General features: G+C 63.9%; 1 protein-coding gene across 3 annotated transcripts; it reads right to left on the bottom strand.

Moving 5' to 3' along the window:
- Positions 1-60: 60 nt before the first annotated feature.
- SP1 (Sp1 transcription factor) lies at positions 61-14,538 on the bottom strand. 3 transcript variants are annotated; one of them, XM_014893119.2, is made up of 6 exons: positions 14,416-14,538; positions 13,305-13,399; positions 11,173-12,673; positions 4,253-4,421; positions 3,718-3,917; positions 61-3,302 (listed from the first exon to the last, which is right to left on the bottom strand). In XM_014893119.2, exons 1-6 carry the CDS (start codon positions 14,420-14,422, stop codon positions 2,986-2,988), a joined length of 2,289 nt encoding a protein of 762 aa, XP_014748605.1. In that variant the 5' UTR covers positions 14,423-14,538; the 3' UTR covers positions 61-2,985. The 3 variants fall into 3 exon arrangements, with proteins under 3 accessions (XP_014748605.1, XP_014748606.1, XP_014748607.1); XM_014893120.2 differs by lacking the exon at positions 14,416-14,538 and adding an exon at positions 13,818-13,987; XM_014893121.2 differs by lacking the exons at positions 61-3,302; positions 3,718-3,917; positions 4,253-4,421 and adding an exon at positions 7,493-9,944.
- Positions 14,539-22,353: the final 7,815 nt, after the last annotated feature.

Here is a 22,353-nt window from a genome sequence, read left to right as displayed (position 1 = left end):
CCCTGCCACCCAAACCCCCCCAAAATCCAGCCGTGCCCCCCCAAAGGGACCCCCGCAGACTTCCAGACAACGCCAGCGACTCGTGTTTATTACAAAAAGAACTCGTCGTTCCCCATTTACAAAGGAGCCCCCCAAAACTAACAGTTTCATCTAAGTCTTTTTGTACAAAAAAATAGCACTTTGGGACCCAAAGAAAAAAAAAAATCATCCACCACCCCCCCCAAATAGAATCGCCTTTGGGGGAGGGGAAGGTTCATGACATCAGCCACCGGATTTGTAAAAACCAACCCCCCTCCCCTCCCCTTCCCCAAATTAAAACAGAACAGAGACGGGACGAGATCAAACAGGGAGAGAATTATTGCCAGTTTGGGGGGGCTGGACCCCCCAGGACCCCCCTGCTGCATAGAGAACCGGCCCCGGCCCCCCCGGAATGAAGGGGTGACAGTGGATTAAAGCTGGGAGATGGGGGCAGCCCCCAGAGCCCCCCCAAACCCTCTGAGGGGTGTGGGGGGCGGGAGGGGAGCAGAGGGGGCTCACCCCAGCCTGTCACCCCCTTGTCAAGGCACGTTTGTGTTTTGTGTCCCGGGAATGGCTGGGGGGGGATTTGGGGGCTGCTGGGGGGGTGGGGGGTGCCAGGAGCAGGGTGGGGACCCCGGTGCCGACAGAGCCAAAATGGGGGTGGTGGATCCAGCTGCCCCCCCCGGCACCGGGAGCAGTGCTGGTGGTGTGAACTCCCAAAAACGCTCTGATTTCACCCCAAAATTCTCTGATTTCACCCCAAAATGCTTTGATCCCCCCCCCAAAATAACCACAGGGGAGCAGCCCAGGCTCTGAGCAGAGCCCCATCCCCGGGGACCCCCTCCCCGCCGGCTGCGTTTCCATAGGAAAGCCAGGCTCCTCTGGGGACAGTCCGCGGGGAAGGGACACCGGGGACATCACCGGGGACATCCCAACACCGGATCCAGGATCGGGTTTGGCACTTGATCCCCGCTGGGAACGGAGTTGGGCTTGAGCGGGGGGCAAAAATCATCAAATTGACCATTAAATTAATAAACCTCCTGTTTTTTGTCCCAATCCTTTGTGGGTTTTGGGCTGGGGGGGCTGGGGGGGCTCATAGTGCTTCACAGGGTTATTAAAATACAAATGCTTAAAGTTTCCTATATAAAAATATACAAATGCAAAAATAGATATCGAGAGAGAGAGCCGGGGGGGGCTGGGGGGGCCGGGCCCTGCGCCCCCTCCCCGGGGAGCTTCTGCTGCCTTTCCTTTTTTTTTGTGTGTGTGTTTTTTTCTTACAAAAAAAACCAAAATCAGAACAAGATTCCTGCTTCCCGCAGGCTCCCGGCGCTCGGGGCAGCAGCTCCAGTTCCTCTCCAGAGCCCTCCCGAGGGATTCCAGCGGCTCCCCTGCTCCTGGCTCTGCTGGAGCTTCTCCCGGGAAAGGGGAGCAGGAGAGGGGTGGGAAGCACTGCGAGGTGTGGGGGGGCCGCTCCCCACCGCCCTGGCAGGGAAAATGCCCAACTTCTCTGTGGGAATGGCCCGGGGCAGGTGGGATCCCGGGGTCCTCCCCTCTGCGCCCCCCGAGAGAGGGGGGATCACGCCCTGACCCCAAAACGGGAGCAGGGAAGTTCTTGGTCAGCTCCATCCCCTCGAGCTCAGCTCCTCCTCGTCCCGGGGTTGTTCCAGGGCCCCCACCCTGCTCAGGCCCTGCTGGGCTCGCCCCAAATCCCGGATTTCCCCTGGGGGGGGATCCACACCCTGCACCCCACAGCCCCGACCTGGGATGGGACCCGGGCAGGGCGCCCGGGATGTGCGTGGGGCAGGAAGAGGAGGGTGTGGGAGGAAGAACGGAAAGGACCCGGCCCTCCCACGGCGGGAAGAGCAGGATCCTGGAAAACCCTTTTTTGGGTATTTTTTTCCAAGCTGTCCCTATTTCCAACACCCCTTTTTTTTTTTTTTTTTTTTTTTTTTTGCCGGGAGCCACCTCCAGCAGTGCCACAACAGAACCCCGAGGGTCCCTCGTGTCCCTGCGGCGCTTCCCCCTCGCTCCAGACCGGCTGAGCTCCAAAGATTCTCCTTTTTCCCCATTATTACTATTATTATTAATTCCAACGCTGGCTGTAATAATAAAAAAAATCAACTTTTCCCCCCCGAGGAGGCTGCAATCGTCCCCCAGGGCTGCGTCCCAGCCCCTCTGTCCACGACCTTCCCATGGAGCAGCTCCACTCCCACGGGACAGGGAGCCTTGCCAAGAAACAACCAAGATCCAAGGAAAAACATAAAAACAACACCTGCCGAGGCAGGGGAGGGCAGTGGGAGTCCAAGGGTGAAAACTCCAGTGGGATCTCCCCCCGAGCATGCCAAAGGAATTACAGAACCACCTCAAAGCAAAGCCAAAGACAGCCCGGGGAGGGGGGGATTCAGGGGATCTGATGGGAAATGGGGTCTGGGAAGGGGAGGAGAGCTCGGGCATCGTCCACGCGCCCCAGAGGGGCCAACCTGCTCCAGGATAAGGCATCAAAGGGACCACGCCATGGTCACAGCAACATCTCTCCTCTCTCAAACGAACACATTTTATATTTTTATATATATAATAATAATATAGAATCTTTTCTCTTCTTTTTTTTTTTTTGCTTTTTTGGTTTTTTTTTGCTTTTTTGTTTTTTTTTGTTTAGGTTTTTTTTTTTTTTTTTTGGTTTTTTTTTTGTGGTGTTGTTTTGTTGGTATTTCTGTCGTTGGGGTATTTTTTTTGTTTTTTTTTTTTTGCTAAAAGGACCAAGGCATGATGACGCCGAGGGACCTGGGGCGGGAGAGGCGGGAGGGACAGGGGGAGGAAAAAAAGGGACAAAAAAAGGGAACAAAACAAAACAAAGGAAAAAAAAAAAAAAAGAATCAAGCCGAAATTAAAAAATATATATATATATAGCTCTGGCCTTTGAGTGGAGGTGGCAGCGGGGCTGGGTTAGTGCTGCGGGTGGCCCCGGGCTCAGAAGCCGTTGCCGCTGATGTTGATGGACTGCAGGTCGGCCACCTGCATGACGTTGATGCCGCTGCTGGCCAGGCGGGCGATGCCCTCGGGGCAGATGGCCTCCATGGCCACCATGTTGGTGGCGATGAGCGCCGAGGGCGTGGCGCCGCCGTTGCCCTCGGCCGAGGCCGCCGTGTCCAAGGAGACGGCCGAGACGTTCATGGCCACGTTGGTGGCGCCTCCCTTCTTGTTCTGGTGGGTCTTGATGTGCTTGGAGAGGTGGTCGCTGCGCATGAAGCGTTTGGGGCACTCGGGGCAGGCGAATTTCTTCTCTCCTGGGGGACACGGAGAGGGGGGTGAGGGGTGGGGAGGCGGGGCGGGGCGGGGGGGAAAGGGTGGGATTTGGGGAGAGGCTGGGATTTGGGAAGAGGTTCCCGCCCTTGAGAGGGGTCAAGCCCCGGAATGAAGACAATCAAGGCTTGGAATTTTGGGAAAAGTTGGGATTTGGGAGAAGGCTCCTCCCCCTGAGAAAATTCAGGCTCTGGAGAGGCTCTGAGCCCCAAGAGCTCCAAGCCAACGCTCCAGGATGTTGGAATTTCAGGCTGGGAGATCCCTGAGGCTGCCCCGTGCAGCTCCAGGATTCAGGGCAGCCATCCCAAGGAATTCCCAGGGTGTCCTGGGAGTCAGGAGCACCAGGATTCAGGGCAGCCATCCCAAGGAATTCCCAGTTTCCTGGAGCCCCGGCCGTACCTGTGTGCGTGCGCTTGTGCCGCTGCAGCTCGTCGGAGCGGGTGAAGCGCTTCCCGCACAGCACCCAGGTGCAGATGAAGGGTCTCTCCCCCGTGTGCCACCGCAGGTGTGCCCGCAGGTGCGAGGTCTTCCCGTACACCTTCCCGCAGCCCGGCACGTGGCAGATGTGCTGCTTTTTTTTCCCTGGATCCCCAGAGCTCCTGCGAGAAGGGAAAGGGTTAAAACCCAAGGGACTCGGCCCGGGGGTGGGCATCGGGATGGGATTGGTGAGTTTGGGGTGAGGTTCAGCCAGACCCAGAGCCAGGTCCTGTCCTCGGGTCACAACAGCCCCACGGGACGCTGCGGGCACGGGGAATTGGGGCTGGAAAGCCGGGAAAGGACCTGGGGGTGCCCAGGTGGCCACGTGGACGTGGCACTCGGGGACACGGGTGGCCTTACCAGAGCTGGGGGAACCTGATGATCCCAGGGACCCTTTCCAACCCAAATAATTCCATAGAATGAGGCACCCCGGGGGAGCCGTGGGCAGCAGCCTCACCTGCCCTCTCCCTCCTTGCAGTAGGGACAGGTGCAGGCTTCCCTCCGCGTTTTCCGGCCCTGCTGGGGCTGGGGGTCGGGGCTGGTCTCCCCCTCCTCCACGGTCGCGCTCTCGTCGCCCAGCCCGTCCCCGCTGCCGCCGTGCAGCCCCAGCTGGGCCCCGTGCTCACCTGCAAGAGAACGCGGCAGGTCAGGGCAGGTTCCTCACCTGCAAGGGAGGGTCTCCTCTGCTGGATGCAGCTGGGAATTAATCCCACCCTTTCCTCCCGGCTTTCCTGGCATTCCCCATTTCCTGGGGCTTTCCCTGGTGCTGTTTCCAGCAGCTCCAGTGAGGATGAGGAAGGTCAGTGGGGGCTGCTGGTCACTCACTGCATCCCCTCTGCCCAGTGCTTTGGAAGCTGCACTTTCCAAAGCTGGCATTCCCAAACCCCAACCCACAATCCTTCTGGGAAACCCTGCTGAGTCCAGCACCTCGGCCAAGCAGGGAAATTTCCTTTACAATCCTGGTTTTCCACGTAGGAGCTCCGAGTCAGGAGCCAGGGGGGGTTGGGGAAGGATAAATTTCAAATCCCCCGTGAGGAGCAGGCTGGGTGCTCTGGAGGTGCCAGGAGGGAGTTTCACAACCCGGAGACAGCGCTGGGAATGAGGAGGAATTCCTGGCAGGAACAACTTCCCCAGTCCCTGGTGGCGCCGGTGCCAGCAGGCGTCAGTGGTGCCTGGGCAAAGCTCCATGGAGGAGCCAGGAGGGACAGGAGCCACCAGAACGGGTCCGTGGGGCCCAGGGAAGGACAAAAGCCACCAGGAAAGCGAGGAAATCTTCCCTAAAATCCAAGTTAAACTTCCCAGCAGAGCCTGTTTGCCCTGTCCTGTCAGCTGGGAGAAGAGGCAGGAGCAGCCAAGATGTCACTGGGGGCTGTCACCCCACATAAACTCCAGATATCCCGAGGACAGTCCCTTCATCCAGCCTGGGACCAACCCCTGGGAGCACAGGAATGCTGCCCCAGCCAGGCCTGCAGGAGGAAACTGTCCCCTCCAAAGGTGACACCATTTGAAGCCCGGCCCTCGGTGCCACATTCCCGAGCTCCCTGCGGAACTGAGGATTTCAGGAGCTCCCCAGTCCCTCCCTGCAGCTCCCGTGACGCGTCTGCAGCCACAGCCCCGCACTGAGGGAGCTGGGAGGGGTTTCTAAGCTCCCTAAGCCAGTGCCGACAGCTTTGTGCTCCAGCCACGGATTAGAGATTTCCCCGGATGGGAAGCGCTGCAGGACAAAAAACAAAACAAAACAAAACAAAAACCCCAAACCAGGAGAACGTTCTCTCCCCAAAAATACACCAGGGAGAGGGAGAATCCAGCCAGGATGCCTTGGAATGGCTTCAATCCTCCGAGAGGCAAAAGCCCACGCAGCGTTTTCGCGGGGGGAGCAAACCCAAATCTGCTGCTGGAGAGCTGTGGCTGCCTCTGAGTGAGGTATAAATCCAGGGCAGCAGATCCTGGACCTGCTGGGATCATCCCACCCCAAGCAGGAGCTCTGGAATCTCTGGGATATGACAGGTTCAGGGGGAAGTGGGCAGAGAGGATAATTCACGTTTATTATCCCCGCTAATACACGTCCCTGCTAAGACTAAAGCTTCCCTGGAGGCTCCACACTCGGGTCAGCAAAGCCCTGGAAAAAATATTATTAATAGAGCAAGAGAAGGTTTAATCCTTGGAAAAAGCCTGGGAAGAAAGAGGGATTTTGGGAAGGCAGGAGAGGGGAGCTGCCCCTGGCCCAGCTCCACCAGCGACCTCTGAGACCCCCCAGGAATGGGGCAGGTTCTGGTGTCCCACCAAAAAACCCCAAACCCCGGAATGTTGGCTTAGGAATTCTCTGCAGACAAGGTGCTCCTTGTGCAGGAAAAAGCTGGGGTTTGTTTGCTTTATTTAGCAAACTACCAGGAGGTGAGAAATGCCCGGCGGGGAGCAGAGAGGAGCTCTCACACCCACCCTGGCTCACCTCAGGCAGGGGAACAGACCCCGTGTTCATTTTTAGGGGAAGAGCTGGAAATAAAACCCAAAACCAACAAACCGGGGCTGATTGTGCAAACTCTGGCAGCTGTGCCTGGCAGAGGAGCAGAGGGTGAGGGGGGAGGCCTGGCACCAGGCACGACGTGGCTTCAGGCACGAGGAAGTTTTCAGGTGAAAAGAAAGAAAAGCAAAACCTGGGGACACGCAGTCCCAACCTCTGAAAAGATCTCCAAAATCCACATTTTCTAGCTCACAACTCCAGTTCTCCCCATTTCCTGCCCAGTTTTTGGGGTCACTGCTCTGCCCAGAACAAACCCAGCTGCTCCAGACACACCAAAGAGCTGCACAAAGGGACAAAGTGGCTTTGGAACGATTTTTCCCCCATCTGATTCCCTCCCTGATTTGCAAAATGAATTAATCTGCACCAGGAGCTCATCATGGCAAATGAGCCAAGCTCTGGCTCAGCAATTCCTTGGAGATCGGGGTGGTGGAGAGGGAACCAGGGGATGGGGCAGGCTGCAAGTCTGCAGCCCGGTGAATAATCGGGCTCTAATTCGGACTCTGATGACTCCAGAAGCCACTCCTTGGGCAGCTCCTGTAATTGCTGGAGGTTTCTGTGCGTCAGGATGAGCGACACTTCCTTTGGGAAGGGGATAAGCCAGGATGGAGCCGATGGAATGAGTGAGGGGGGCTGTAAAAGAGCAAGGCAGGGAATCGCCTCATCATCCACTCTGCCAGATCCCTGAACCCCCCACGATTTGCCAAATGCCTCTGTCATGCTGCAGACTGACAGACAGAGCCCCTTTGCCCTTTAAATTCCTGAATTGTCACAAAACCGGGATGAAGCCCCCGGTCCTGCCCTGCCTTTGCTGGCGTGGAAGCAGCCAGAGCGCCTCACCCTGCAGCACGGGCAGGTCCCACCAGAGCAGCCCCGAGAGCCAGGCAGAAATCCCTGGGTGAGGGCTGTGGAAGGAGGAGAATGCCTGGATGAGACAGGGAAGGGCAATTCCCGAGGTGGGGAACCCCAGCAGGCATCTCCCACCTCTGCCCAACCTGTGTGCGCCTCTCCTCACCGCAGTCAAGGGTGGATGCTTTCCTGAGCCACAAATCCCAAGTTTTCAATCCCAAGGAGGAAGCGATGCCTGTATCAATCCCAGGATCTGACCCAGGCGTCCTGGCACGGGTGGGAGGGGACGAGGAGCCGTCTGGACGCCGTGGGCCAGGCTGAGGTGGGAGTGGATGCTCTGGAGAGGAGCCACGGGAAACTCCCCCAGAGCCGGCAGCCAGGACGCATCTCCTGCATGGGCTGATAAGGACGGGGCTCCAGCAGGGCTGGGGCTGGCCCAGATAAAAGGGAGACACAGATCAGGGCCTGGCAGACGGGTCTGGAGCCGGGACCTCTCCCGGGAGGAGTCACGGGGTGGGTGCTGCACGCCCGACCCGTCCGACCGGCGCGGCCGCCAACCCTTCCCAGCTGAGCCTGGCCTGGAGCAGCAGCAGCCAGAGGAAAAGCAGGAGGAGCAGGGCTGCCCCATGGAGCCCAGGACACACAGGGTGGACCCCACGGGGGTGTGTGGGGCACAGCCTCCCCCAGACAAAGCTGTGACAACACAGGCTCTGCTGGGATCGCTGCCCTTCTTCCCCAGCGACCCCTGGGATTCGTGTGAGTCCCCGGGGAACGACACGCACCGAGGCCAGCCAGGAATCCAGAGGGGATGCAAAGTCCAGGCTGGCCAGGATTTAGAGCAGGAAGTTTCACAACACGCTGGTTTGTGCCGTGATGTCACGGGGGCGGCGAGACAAACAAGGGCTGCAGTCCCGCGGGGCTGGGGCTCCGCTCCTGTTCCCATTCCCGTTCCTGTCCCCCCTCCCCGCCACCCTCCAGGCCATGCCAGGGCCTCATCCAGCCCCTGCTACAAAGCTGCCCTTAAAAACCAGCAAACAGGACACAATCGGGGCTTTGTGCCACTGGCCCGACGCTGGGAAGGGCCCTGGAAGGGAGCAGGGAGCCGGGAGGGGTTTGCTGCACAAGGTTCCTGCACCCACCGGGGGTTTTTCCTTTCAGGACTGTCCTGATGTCCCACGGCTTGATTCCCCCATAATCTCCCCACCAAGGAGCTGCAGGGAGTTCGTGCTGCCCAGAAAATCCCAATCCCAGCCAAGAGCTCCATCCAGCCCTGGAATCAAACATCCTAAAATGAGGACTATCTATCCCTAGAGTGTCTCCAAAAGAAGGGGGTTTAATTCCAGTTAAAATTAAACGTGGTGGTCACTGTTTACCCAGCACATTCCTGAGCCAGGTAGGGCTGGGACAGGAACAGGGACATGGGGACAGAGCCACCATAAGGACACGGAGCCCAGAACAGTCCCTCTCCCCCTCCCTATGGCAAAAGAGGAAGAGAAACCCCGATGACACAAAATGCCCGCCTTCATCCCCCTCACACAGGATGTCCCCTCCCCATGGGCTGGTGGCTCTCAGACGCCACTGAGGTGTCACAGCCCCCACCTGAGCCCCAGACCCCGTCCCTCACCTCACAGGTGCCCGCCTGTGTGGGCAGTGCTGGCAGCGGCCCCGGGAAGGTTTTGGGGTGCTGCCAGCTGAGGCAATCCCCCCTCCCTGGCTCTGGGGGTGCCCTCCCCAGGGGCACAGCTGGCAGCAGGGCCTGTTTGCCCACATGCCACCCCTGGTGGTCACAGACCTGCCCCAGCCTCTGCTCCTTGCCAGCCCAGCCAGGGAGGAGGGCGAACACAGACACTGAGTCAGAGCTGCACAGAGAACTGGGCTCTGCATCACACCCGGGAAAAAAAAGAAATCTGAGTTTTAGAGACCTTTTCAGGTGTTGTTTTCTCCCTGAGGGATTTTTCCCCTGCCAAAAAAGAGGAGAAAACCTCATTGGCAACAGAGCACAGGGGCTGGGGGCCACAGCCCCCCATCCATGGGGCACAGGAGGAGACACAGAACCCCCCAGCTGAGCTCTGCAAGGGGCAGGACACGCAGTGCTGCCAGCCCAGGTGGCAGCTGGGCCACCACACCCCTGGCTGGGCACCTCCTCCTTCCCCACCAGCCCGGAACACGCAGCAGGATCCAAGGAAAACCAGCAAGGTTCATTTTCCATCTGCCTCCCCTCGGAAGCAGAGCAGCTTTTCCTGCTCCAAAAATCCCTCCCAACTCCTTGCCTGGAGCAGAAAGTTCCAGCACACGTGGAGGCTTGGAATCCACTCAGGGGTTTGGGAAGTGTTGGGAACAAACCCCTCCCTCAAATTCCCATCGGAGAGCTCGGATCCGGAGGGACGTGGGTCCGGGGGGAGCTCAGCACCCCCTGGAGAGGGGCTGGGGGGGACAAAGGGACCCTTTGCCACGTCTGAGGGACACGGCCAGAAAAAAACTCCTCCAGCCTGGAGCCAAATCCTGCACTGGATGGGTGCCAGGTGCTGTCCTGGCCACAGCTGGCCATTCATCCTGGCCATTTCATCCCAGGAGCCTCCCGGACCATCCCACCGAGCTGGGGGCTCCCCAAAAACCACTCTGAACCCTGCTCTGGCTTTTCTTGTCAAATGTCCCCGTGTCACAGCGCCAGAGCCAGCGTCACGTCCTCGGGGCTGGCGACAGGGCCAGGAGGCCCCAGCGCTGCTGCCGCCACCGCTGGCGGGGAATTCTTCACCGCCGATCAAGGACTGAAAGGGCTGAGCTAAAAAAAAGAGAGGAGGAGGAGGAGGAGAAAGAGGAGGAGGCGGCTGCGTTGGATGGGTGGTCTCTAGAACGTTCCTCCCTGTTCCACCCCCGAGGGCAGAGCCAGGCACGAATACAGGAACTGGGGCTCGCCCATGCCTTCCTCCAGCGCCTTCAAAACAAGGGACGAGCCCGGGAGCGCGCCAGGAGCGAGCCCCGGCCCCGGCAGAGCCGGCCCAGGCGCGGGGGTGGCACTGAGGGGACCCTGCACACCCCGCGGGTCACAGGGGCTACCTGTGTCCCCCCGGTGCCAGCCCCGGCCAAGGGAGCCCCCCGCGGGTCCCTGCGCTCCGGGAAATCCAAGGATCAGGCTAATCCCGAGGCTACAGTGACCCGTGGCTTGCCTGCGAGCCAAGCTGCTGTAGCAACAGCCCAAAATAATGCTGCAAAACAAGGCCGGGGCAGCAGCCGCTGCCTCTCGCGAGAGGGAAGCACGGGCTGGATTGAGCAACATTTTCTGCTGCCTCTCAACTGTGACTAAATCCAGCAACAGCCCCTTTTAGCCAGAGCCAGAACACACACACACACACAAAAAAAAACAACAAGGAAAACAGTGGAAAAGCAAGCGGAGAGCGTTCCCAGAACCGATCCCTTCCGCGGCGGAAGCTGAGCAGGCTCCAGCTCGGTTCCCACACGCACGTATCCCGCTTTTCCCAGCCTGTGGGAGACGCCGGGATGGATCCCTGGGATCTGAGCAGGGTGCCCCGTGCCCACGGGCCCGTCTGGGCCACGCTGAGGTCACGCAGCCAGCACCCAGACACTCAATGAGCCCTTGGGTCCGCCCTGTGAGGAAATTCCCCGCGGCTCCGTGACTGGGTTTGTTTTCATGGAGTTTTCACTTAATCCCTGTGTTTTAGGGCCATGACTCTTCACAGGCTCAGCCAAGGAGCCGAGCTGGACTCGAGTCCTCACCCCAGCCCTGACCCGACACTCCTGGGTGGCCACCAGGGCAGGACAGTGGCACAAAACCAGCTGTCCTCCTTCTTCTCTGCTTTCCCCCCACAGTCACCTCCTCCCTTTCCTTCCAAGCCTTCAACTCCCCGAAAAAGACCTTTAGTGTCTTCTGGTGATCAACACGCTCGGTCCCCAGGGCCAGCACAAGCCAACACCATTTGACACCAACCACGCCCAGCCCAGCCCCGCAGCGTCCCGCGTTCCTCCCTCCCCGCCGCGCCCCCAGCACTCACCGGGCGCGTTGGCGATGGCCAGGGGCAGCCCCTGCAGCTGGTGCACCTGGATCCCGGACGCTCCCAAGGCACTGAGGTTAATAGTCTGGAGGCCCGGCACGGAGGAGAGCTGGGCGGCGTTGACGGTGACGGTGCCGCTGGGCAGGGAGGCGATGGGGGTCAGCGTGGTGCTGGTGCTGCCCGTCTGGCCCAGCGACACCCCCTGCATGGGGGCCAGCGTGATTGTCTGCGCCTGGGGGTTCTGCACCTGCAGGTTCTGCAGCTGGATCGTTTGCCAGCTCACCTGCCCGTTGGGACCCACCGTGGGCGTGCGGATGATGATGGGGCCCGAGTTGGGCACGGCTTGGAGCTGCAGGTTCTGCAAGGTGTCTTGGGAGATGGCTTGAGTGGCAAAGGTCTGGCCAGACAGCGGGGTGGTCTGCAGGGCTTGGATTGTCTGCCCTCCCTGGACCAGCTGTGGCTGGATCAGGATCTGCTGCTGCTGCTGCTGGGACTGCTGACTCTGATCCCCCTCCTTCTGCTGCCCCGGCTGCAGGGCCACCCCGGACACCGGGCTCTGCAGAGAGTCCGAGCTGGGGACGCTGCTGGCCCTCTGGGGGGTGGTCTGTGCCTGCACGTTGGTGCCCACCGTGGCACTGGTGGAGAAATTCATGACGCCCACGTTACTGGTGGTGGTGGTGGTGGAGTAGCTGTTGGCGTTGGTGAAGAAGGCGCCCGAGCTGGCCTGGGACGTGGCCGTGCTGCCCGAGCTGCTGGCAGCCCCCGAGGTGGCCGGCTGGGAGCTGCTGTCCGGCGAGCCCGAGCTGCTCAGGGTGCCCGTCTGGGACGTGGGGGCCAGGCTGGCGGCCACGCTGTTGACCGGCAGCAGGGTGATGTTGCCATTCAGGGCCACGGGCACGTTGGCCACGTACTGGGTCTGCCCAGAGAGGCTGTTGTTGGCCAGCCCCACGCCCTGGATGGGCACGGCCTGCTGCAGCAGGTTGGGCATGGCGATGAGGTTGCTGCCGCCCGCACGGCTCGTGATGATCTGCTGGTTGGAGCCCGGGATGATCTGCAGCTGCCCCGAGGCATCCTGCTGCACGTTCACCTGCGCTGGGGTGGTGGCAAACTGCAGCTGCTGCCCGTCGATGGTCTGGAACTGGGGGATCACCTGGTACTGGATGTTGGGGATGACGCCCGGCAGGCCCGTGAGCACCTGCTGGTTCTGCAGGCCGGACGCCGAGGTGACCACGTAGGGCCCGGTGCTGACCGGGCGGCTCTTGGAGGCCTCGCTGCCATTGCTGCCGTTGCTGCCCGGCTCCTTGGAGCCCGTAGGGGTGCTGGAGCCCGCCGAGATGATCTGCCAGCCGTTGGCCGACTGGGTGAGCTGGGCGGCGGCCGCGTTCAGGTCCAGCTCGCCGCTCCCGCCCTGCTGGCCCTGGGAGCTGTTGGAATTCTCATTGGGAGACTCGATGCGGCTGCAGGTGGCAGCCAGCAGGGCCAGCGGGGACGGCTGGGACTCCTGGGGACGAGAGGAGGAGTTAAGGAGATGGGAAATGGCCCGAGGGGCAGGCCCGGAGTGGAAAAAAAACCCCGGGGAAACAACAACAAAAAAAACAACAAAAAACAAAACTCAAAAAACTTCAATAGAGAAAACAGGGAGGAGCATACTCAGAAAAGATAAACACTCCTTCCTGAACAAACCCACCCACAGCCGGAAAAATACAACTGCCAGGCACAGGGCTGTCAGGCCGGGACAGCCTGAACCACAGGGAAAAGCCTTTTGGGAGGGAGGAAAGGGGCGGGAGCCTGCCTAGGAAAGCCAAGAGAGAAGAGGGCTCCTCCACCGCGAAGCTGGGGAATCCCCCTCAGGCACAACAAACCCCAGGAAGGAGGGTCATAGGGTCATTCCTGGGCTCCCCGAGCTGGAGAAGAGCCAGCGGGGGCCGCGGTGTCACTGGGAGCAGGGGGACTGCGTTTTTCCAAGGAGAGCCGGCAACGAGGGGAGGCCACGGGTACTGCTTGGCAGCTCTCAGCCTCCTCTTCCTGCCCGCGCTGAAACGCTCGCCTGGGCCCAGCAAACAGCTCGGCCCGGCCCTGGACTTTGCCACGAGTTCCCGGGGCCAGCGGAGCCCAATCCTTCCCCCACTCACCTGGGCCTCCCCACCGCCGGCACTGCTCGTGCTGCTGGCATCGCCTTCGCCCTTGTCGGGCTTCACAGCCGACATCTCCTCGGTGCTCTCTTGGTCTGCGCAGGAGGGAAGCGACAGCCCCGGTTAGGGACATTTTGGGGCAGGGCAGCGGCACGAGGCTCGGCAGGGGCAGGCAGGGCCCGGAGGGGACACGGCGGGCTGGCTCTGGGGGCACCGTGAGCTCCTGGCACAGCCGGGAAGGGGCTGCGAAGAGCCGGGAGCTGCCAAAGGGGAGCTGGCAGCGGGACAGGGGGGGAGGACCCGGCCCCGCTCCAGGGCCCAGCTCCTCCCCAGCCGCCCGGGACACTCCCTGGCCCCCGCCGAGGTCCTCCCCGGGCCTCCCCCTGGCCTTACCCGCCGACCGGGGCACACACCTCCCACCCCGGGATTCCCCGGCGCGGGTCCGGCCCGCGGGATGCCCCGCCCGGGGCTGCCCCACCCGCGACCCCTCCGGCGCGGGGTCCCCGCTCCCACCGGATCCTTCCTCTCCCGGCGCTCGGGGGCCTCCTCATCCTCCGCCGGGCTCGGGGCTGCGCCCCCCGGTCCTGCCCTCACCTCCAGCACCCCTCATCGAGGTCTGCACTGGGGAGGGGACGCTGAACGCCCCCGGCCGCTCACCCCTTCCCACGGCCCCCCCCCCGCCCTCGGCTCCCGCATCCGCCCCCGCAGGGCGCCTTGCCCGAGAACGGGGGAAAGCCCCCCGGTGCCTGCGCTCGCAGCCGCACACCCCCACGGCCTCCCCCGCCATCTCCGCGCCCGATCCCCCGGGATCTCGCCCCCCCCCCCCCCCGCCCCCAGCCCCGATTCCCGGGGCGTCCCCATCACTCTCCGCCGCCCCCTCCTCCGCTACAGCCCTGCCCGGCGCGGCCGCCGGTCCCTCCCCCGAGGCCTTCCCCCCTCCCCCGGGTCCCTCCCCCGGCAGGTCCCCCCGGCGCGGCGCGGCAAGGCCCGGCCCGGCGGGGCCCGGCCCGGCGGGGCGGGGCCGCCTCTGGCCCCTCCGAGCGGGCGGGCGCCGCCGCCTCTGCGTGTGCCCGGGGCCCCGCGCGGCACTCGGCGCCGGCCCCGTCCTTACCGCTCATGGTGCCGGGGCCGGGCCGGGCGCGCGGGGCGGGGCGGGGGCGCGGGCGGGCGAGCGGCCGAACCCGCCGGTGCCGCCGAGGGGCTGCCGAGGGAGGGGCCGCGCGCCGCGGCCGCAGCCCCGCGCCCCGCCCCCGCCGCCCCCGCAGCCAATGGGGACCGCGCGGGCTGCGGAGCGACGGGCGGCGCGGCCAATGGGAAGCGAGGGCGGCGCGGCGCGGGGGGAGCGGAGGGCGGGAGGGCACCGCCCCCGCCGCCCCGCCCCGTGGGGGAGGGGGAGCGCGGCGGGGCGGCGGCCAATGGGGGCGCCGGGGGGAGGGGGCGGGCGGCGGCACAGCCAATCAGCGCCCGCGCGGGTTCGCAGGGAGACCCCGTATGGGCGCGGCCGCGGCGGCGCGAGCCGCGGCGTGATGAGCGTGCGGCGCGGCCAATGGGGAGCGGCAGGCGGGGCGCGGCCGTGCCTGGCAGCCCGAAGCCCCAACCGGCCGCGAGGGCCGCGCCGCGGGGCGGGAGAGGCGCGGATGTTGACGGGACAACCGACTAATCCGAGCGCGGAGGCGGCGGCCGCGGCGCGGCTCGGAGCCAATCAGCGCGCCGGTCGGTCTCAAACGAGCCAATGGACGCCGCGGGGAGGCGGGACCAGCGGCTGGACTGCGCCCTTGGGGGGACGGCGCGGCGAATGGCGGAGCCGGCGCCATGTTGGGTCGGGTCCTGTCAGACCCGGCCGGGTTCCCCTGGGCACTGCCAAGGCTGCCCCCGCCCTCGGTACCGCGGTTCATGTGCGGTTCTTCCCTCCCTGAGTCCCTGCTCCGTGCCCCGGGCCGGCTCGGCCCTGTCGCGACAGCCGCCGCGGCGCTGCGACACGTCCTCACGGGCCCGCGGCGCTGTGTGAACATCCCCAGACTCCTGTCACGACATCGCCCAGCCCTGTCCCGACACAGAGCGCGCCTCAGCGGGGAGCGCGGGCCGCCCTTGCCCTGGGAACGTGGCTTGGGGGGTTTTGGGACGTTGCGGGATTGGGAGGGTTTGTGGCTAAGATCCTTTATTTTCTAGAAAAACGAGCGGTTTGGTGGCGGGAGGGGCGGGCGGGAGGGGATCGCGGCCAGCGACACACCGGGAAGGGGACAAGGGACACGGAATGGCTTTGGTTCCGCTTTCCAGCATCAAAACTTCCCCTCCCGTCCGTGACCTTCTCATTTCCCGGTGTTTTCGGCCCAATTCCCGCCCCGCGGCCCGGGAAGGCCCCGCGGCCTCGCCCCCGCAGCCGGTGGCGCTTGGGGACAGCCTGTCCCTGCCCTGTCCCCGCCCTGTCCTTGTCCTGCTGCCCCCAGACCATGGGGGTCGCTCGGTGTCCCTTCTCGACCTGCAGTGGTGGCACCTGGGAGCAAAAGGGCCCAACAGGCCCTGTCCCAGTGCCGGGGGGGACACCGGGACTGTCCCCATCCTGTCACGGGGGGCTGGGATGGGCTGGGGGGTCGAGGCAGGCACGGCAGGACCTGTCCCCATTAGACACCCCCCCCCCCCCCCCCCCTTTTAAACCCGTCACCGTTACTCCCAGTGGATCCTTGTCTCAGTGACCTCCCTCCAGTAACTCCCGCCACTGGGGCCCTGAAAATTCCACCCCCATCCGCAGCCCATGGCCCCCCAAAGCTTCCAGCGGGGCTCCCCCAATTAACACCCCCAATTAACCCCTCACTGTCCCCCGCGGGGACCCCTCCCCAGTGTCCCCACGCGCCCCCCGGTGGTCGCAGCCGGGCCGTGCCACCCCGGGCCTCGAGGCTTTGCTGCCGCCTGGCGGGGGCGCCACAGCGGGACCCGGGCACCGGGACTGTCCGTCACCGGCAGCGTCACCGGGACTGTCCGTCACCGGCAGTGTCACCGGCAGCGTCACCGGCAGCGTCACCGGCAGCGTCACCGGCAGTGTCACCGGGACTGTCCGTCACCGGGACTGTCAGTCACCGGCAGTGTCACCGGCAGTGTCACCGGCAGTGTCACCGGGACTGTCCGTCACCGGCAGTGTCACCGGGACTGTCCGTCACCGGGACTGGCCTGTCCCCCAAGAATGTCCCTGGCAGCGTCCACAAACTTGTTCCGGTCCCAAACAGTGTCCCCAAAGTTGCCGTGTCTTGTCCCAAATAATGCCCCCAACCCTGTCCTCAAGCGTGTCCCTTCCCCGGGGTTCTCACCCCAGAGGGCTGTCCTGTCCCGTGTCCCCAAAAGTGTCCTGACACTGCTCCTGTCCTGTCCCTAACCCTGTCCTGTCCCTGCGCTCCCTCTGCTGCTGTCCCCACGCTTGTCCTGTCCCCATCCATGTCCCCGTGCCCACCTCCCGCTGGCCCCGTGAGCTCAGGGGACACGGGACGGGGACACAGGAACCCTCAGCCTTGGACTGGGGGCAAACTGGGAGCACTGGGGCGAGCCGGGGGGGTGGGGGGTAGCTGGGCCAGCCTGGGGTGCCCCACCCCCGCTGCCACCCCCCGATCGTCCCCCCGGGTCCCCCCCCCCCGGGCAGGTCGCGGCCGCGGAGGAATCAGGGCGACGCCGGGCGACTCCCAGCAATTTTGGGTTGGGAACCACAGAAATGCAGCGCGGCGCGAGCCAGGGCGGCCCGGCCCGGGGACAGCGACAGGCGGGGGGACCGGGGGGGTCACAGGGCTTGGAGGGACCGGGGGGGACACCCCGGGCAACTCGGGGGGCTCAGGGCTGGGGAGGAGTCGATGGAAGCCTGGGGGGAGGGTCCCTGGCAGTTTCGGGGGGGTCCCAGAATATTGGCGGAGGGGGTGTCCCAGGGGCGGGGGGAGTCTCTGACAGCTTGGAGGTGGTCGCAGGGCTTGGGGTGGCACGTGAGGTAGCCCAGAATAGCATGGCGGAGTCTTTGGCAGCTTGGAGGGGACACGGGGCACGGTGGCAGCTTGGGGGGGGTCCTTCAGCAGCCGGAGGGGGGTCAGGGCCCCGGTGCCGCCCCCGCGGCTGCCGCTGCCACCGCTCTGATGTGGCTTCGGCACCGCAGCGCAATGGGAGCCACATGGCGGGGGGGGCACGGGGGAACGCGCGGCTGCGGGGTCAGCCTTGGGGTTCCGGGGGCCATCCCTGATCCCCAGCGGTCACCTCTGTCCCCCCACGGCTTCCCCTGTCCCCACAGCGGCACCGCTGTCCCCCCGGGGTCTGTCTGTCCCTGCCGGGGTCCGTCCCAGCCCGGGGCCCGTGTTCCCCTGCCCCCCCCCCCGCGGCCCCCGCAGTTATTTCCAGAGATAATTCCGGGATAATTAAAGGATGGGAGGAAACACCGGGGCCGTGGGCGCAGCTCAGCCCCGGGGCCACCCTGCTCTGGCTTCCCCGTGGGTGGGAGCCCCGCAGCCCCCCCAGCCCCGTTCCGGGTGCCCCCCTGTCTCTGCAGGTCCCTTCACATCCCCGACGGCCCCTTGGGTCCCTCCAGATCCCCCGATGTCCCGCTGGGTGCCTCATGATCCCATGGGACCCCCAATTGCCCCCATGAACCCCTGTACCCCCCATATCTCCACACGTCCCCTGGCTCCTCTTGGCCTTCCATGTTCCCCCCGCTCCCTGTCCCCTCCCTTGGGGGGGTCACCGGGGTGCCCCCGTGGGTGGTGCTGGGGAGGGAGCTCAGCCCCGTTCCCAGCCCTCGGGGCCTCGCCCGGCCCCCCCGGTCCCGCGGGGCCCGTGGGCGGCCGTGGCCGGCGCACCCAGCGCGGGGGCTGCGCTATTTCGGGGCCTCCGACCGCAAGGGAAACATCCGGGGGCCGGAGAGGGCGGGCGGGGCCGGGCCGGGCCGGGCCGGGGGGGACACGGGGGGACACCGCGCCAGGTGAGGAGTGGGGGACGCAGGAGTCACCCCGCTGTCCCTGGGCTGGGGGCAGAATGGGGGGGACGCTGCTGTGCGTGCGCATTCTCAGTGTCCCCAGTGCCCCCGCACACTCAGGGAAGGGACTCGGGGCTGGTTCCGCTTCCTCCCCCAATCCCGGGGGAGCGTTCGCCCCCGAACGACACTGCCGGGACCCCTGCACTGGGGCGGGGGGCGTCCCCTGGCCCTGGGGACCGGGATGGGGACAGGGACACCTCCAACCCTGCAACCTCTGTCGTGCTGAGACCCCCTCAAACTCATCTCAGGGGGGCTGAGATCCCCCCCAGATCTGAGACAGAGGGGCTGAGCCCCCTCAAACTCGTGTCAGTTCCTGAGCCAGGCTCAGGAAAATGGGGGCGGCTGAAGCAGAGGAGGGAAGGAGAGATGGGGTGGAGGGATGGACAAACGGACGGTGGCTGGCCAGCCGCCCGGGGACGGAGCCCCCCCGCTCCGTGTCCCCCCCCGGCCTGGCGAGGTCCCGGCGTCCGGCCGGGTATAAATACCGGGTAATTGCGGGGGCCCGGCGCGGCCGCGGGGCCGTGGGCGGCCGAGCCCGGCGCCGCCCTGTAATCAGCCCCCGCCGCCGCCCCCCCGCGCGGCCGCCGCGCTTTGAAGGGTCCCGGGGCACACGGGGGGGTCCCCACTGCCCCCGAGCCGCGGAGAGACCCCCATCCCATCCGGCACCCCCAGCCCAGCCCCGGCCCTTCGGGCAGCGCCAGAGCCCCCCCATGAACCGGACCCTGGTGGGCGATGCTGGTGGGAGTGAAACCCCTCCAAAAAAATCCATGAAGTGCCCCCCCCCCTCCCATCCCACGCCGGGCTGGCTGAGGAGGAGGAGGAGGAGGAGGAGGAGGAGGGCTGCAGTGGCCGTCCCAGTTTGCTCCCAGTTTGTGGGCAGTGGAAGCCCCAGCGAGGGGGGGGCGGTGGTTGTGGCCTTCGGCGGCGCCGGCGGCTGCGGAGCGGAAAGCCCTGACTCAGGGCTGGGAAAGGGCCCCGCTGGCTCCGAGCGGCCCGGCGGGGGGAAACAGGGAAGGGGGAAAGCGAAAAGAAAACGGGAAGGATGGGGCAGTAATGAAATAAAATAAAAAAAAAAAAAAAAAAAAAAAAAAAAAAAAAAAGAAGGGAGGGAGAGTTAAAAGAGCACTTGGAACAATTCCTTCATGGAGGGAAACTGAGGCACGGAAGGGTCCCCAGTGCCATCACCAGAGCCATGCATGTCCCTGTCCCCACTCCCTGATCCCCTTCCCTGGTCCCTCCAGCCCCATCCCTGCTCCGTTCCCAACTCCTATCCCCATCCCCAGACCTCTGACCCCATTCCTGGTACCTGAAGCTCCAGCCCAGGTTCCTCTCATCCCCATCCCTTGTTCCCTCCTGTCCCCATACCTGATTCCATTCCCATCCTTCTCCAGTTTTGTCCCCATCTCTGCTCCTTTCCCATTCCTGGTTCCTTCAAGCGCATCCTTGGTCCCCATCCCTGCTCAGTGCCCATCCCTTGTCTGTCCCAGCCCCTCATCCCCATCCTGGCACCTTCTGGGGTGATGAGTCTCTGGGTGCCCCAGCTGTCCCCTCCTCTTTTGTTCCTTTGTCCCCTTTCCCCTCCCCATCCATCTATTCCTTCTTCCCTTCCCTCCTTTCCATCACTTTTCCTATTCATCCACTTCTCCTTCCCAGCTGTCCATCTCTTTCTCCCCCTCCTTTCCCTCCCCTTATTTCCTCTCTCTTCTCCTTTCCTTTTCCCTACACCGGTCCCTTTCCCCATCTCCCCTCCTTCCTCCATCTCTCAGCCTCCTCATCTTCCTCCCTTCACAACTTTTTCTTTCTCCCCGTCTTTCATTTTTCTTCCATTTCCTTATATATTTTTTCTTTTCCCTCCCCTTTTCCATTTCCTTTTAAACTTTTCCCTTCCTTTTTCCTCTCTTTTCCTTTATTCCTCATCTCTTTTCTCTCTCTGCTTTTCTCTCCAACTTCTTTCCCTCTTCCAATTCCTTGTTCTTTTTCCCCTTTTCCTTCTTTTCCCCCCTTTCTCTTCTCGCCCCCTTTTCTTCCCCCCCCCCCTTCATCTTTTCCTTCCTCTTTTCCTTTTCCTCTTTCCCTTCCCCTGCCCCCTTCCCGCGGTCCCCCGGCCCCCCCGGCTGGGGGCGGTTCGGGGCCGGGCTCCCGCTCCCGGCCCCGGTCCCGGCCCGGCCCAGCCCCGCCGCAGCGGCACAGCGGGGCGGGCGGTGGCCACGGTGCTCCGTCCCTCCCTGTCCCTCCCTCTCCCTCCGTCCCTCCCTCCGCCCCGAGCCCCGGCATCCCGGGACACCGGCATCCCGGGACAGCGGCACACCGCGACAGCGACATCCCCGCGGGCAGGACCCACCCCGGGCATCCCCGGAGCGCGGTAAGGACCCCCGGGACCGGGACCCCTCGGGATGGGGGACACTGCCCCGGGACCGCGACCCCTCGGGATGGGGGACACTGCCCGGGCACCGGGACTTTTGGGGCTGGGGGACACTGCCCCGGGACCGCGACCCCGGGATAGAGGAACATGGGGCGGGGGAATCCCCGCTCTGGGGACAGGGACATTTCGGAGGGGAGATCCCCACTCTGGAAACAGGGACCCCAGGATTTGGGACGCGCGGGGTGAAGGACTCGCTCCAGGATGGGGGAGACCCCCGGGATATGGGATCCCCCCAAGGATGGGGACCTGTGCGGGCCCCGAGCATCCCCCCGCGGTCCCTGTGCAGGGGACACGTGTGTGACACCGCGTCCTGCCATCCCCAGAGGGGGAACAGGGACAGGGACACGGTGCCGAGTGCCACTGTCACCCCGAACTGTCCCTCTGGCTGGGGACAGCTGCACAGGAGGAGCCAGGCCCAGGTGGCTTCGGGTGCAGGGGACAGGGGGTGGCACTGGCAGGGTGGGGGAAACTGAGGCAAGGGCTTTGGGGACACTTGGGGCCAGGGACCGGGGACCAGGGACTGGGTTTTGTGACCAAGAAACCGTAGACTTAGGGGACCAGGGCACAGGGAATGGGAAAGTGGAACTGAGGACCAAGAACTGGACACTGGTGGTCAGTGACCAGAGACCGGGAATTCAGGACCGAGAATTTGGGACCAAAAACCCCCAGAGCAGGGGCTGGACCCCTCCCACGCCGGGAGGGGACATGGGAGGGGTCAAGATCCCTGACCCAGCAGGAGCCACCAAGGGACTGTCACCCCCGGCAGCGGCCACTCGTGCAGCGAGCTCACGCCGTCCTCAGCCCGCAGCTCCCGGGGCTCCTTCCCTGCTCCTTAATTTCCCGGCGCAAGCGGAGCTGATTTATGGGAGTTTGACACTATTTTAAGCGTGCGCCTCCGTTTGCCGCTCGCCCTGGTTTTAATTACCTCGGCTCTCGCGGCAGGGCAGCGTTCCCGGGGCACAGGCCTGGCCCTTGTTATCCTTGGAAAACCGGGAGCGCGCTTGCGGCCACGGCCGGGGCCGGCGTAAAAATAGGCGCAAAAACCACGGAAAAAAAAAAAAAGAAAGAAAAAGAAAGGGGGGCGAGGGGGGGACACCCTAAAAAAAACCCCAAACAAACAAAAAATACAAAATGGAAATGCCCCAAAGTGGGTGAAGAGATGAATTTTTAAAAAAGGAATTAAAATGAAGGGAACGCCGGGGGTGATGGGGACGAGGGGCAGCTCTCGACACCCCGGCCCAGCCCGAGCAGCTGAAAGCCATGACGGTATAAAAGCAGAGGAAGTCACCCGGGGAGGGGGAGGCCACAGCATAATTCGATTAAAAGGCCATAAAGGGAGAGGGAGCCGAGACTGGGGGTGAGGGGAGGCCCTGCCACCAACACAACCCCACAGCAGCCCCCGCAGAAGCCCCTTTGTGGGGGGATGCTGGGCGGGGGGGGCGATGGAGTGGCCTCAGCTCTGACGGGGAAACTGAGGCAAAGGGGATGGAGAGCATTGGGGGCAGTGGGTGGCACCCTGGGACTGGGGCGGCTACTGGGTGTCCTGATCCCCAGGTCGGGTCACCCCGTGTCCCTCGGGACCCTCAAACCCCGTCCCCCTTCCCCGCAGGCTGCCGAGTGCCATGGCCGCG

The sequence above is a fragment of the Sturnus vulgaris genome, chromosome 30 (genome assembly GCF_052056855.1).
Source record: "Sturnus vulgaris isolate bStuVul1 chromosome 30, bStuVul1.hap1, whole genome shotgun sequence".
Taxonomy (NCBI): domain Eukaryota; kingdom Metazoa; phylum Chordata; class Aves; order Passeriformes; family Sturnidae; genus Sturnus; species Sturnus vulgaris.
This window is presented reverse-complemented; position numbering and strand designations above follow the sequence as displayed.

Coding starts and splice junctions, on each gene's coding strand:
- SP1 (XM_014893119.2), bottom strand. Junction 3,918..4,252: donor TGCAAGGAGGGAGAGGGCAG/GTGAGGCTGCTG, acceptor CCCTTCTCGCAG/GAGCTCTGGGGATCCAGGGA. Junction 3,303..3,717: donor GCACAAGCGCACGCACACAG/GTACGGCCGGGG, acceptor CGTGTCCCCCAG/GAGAGAAGAAATTCGCCTGC.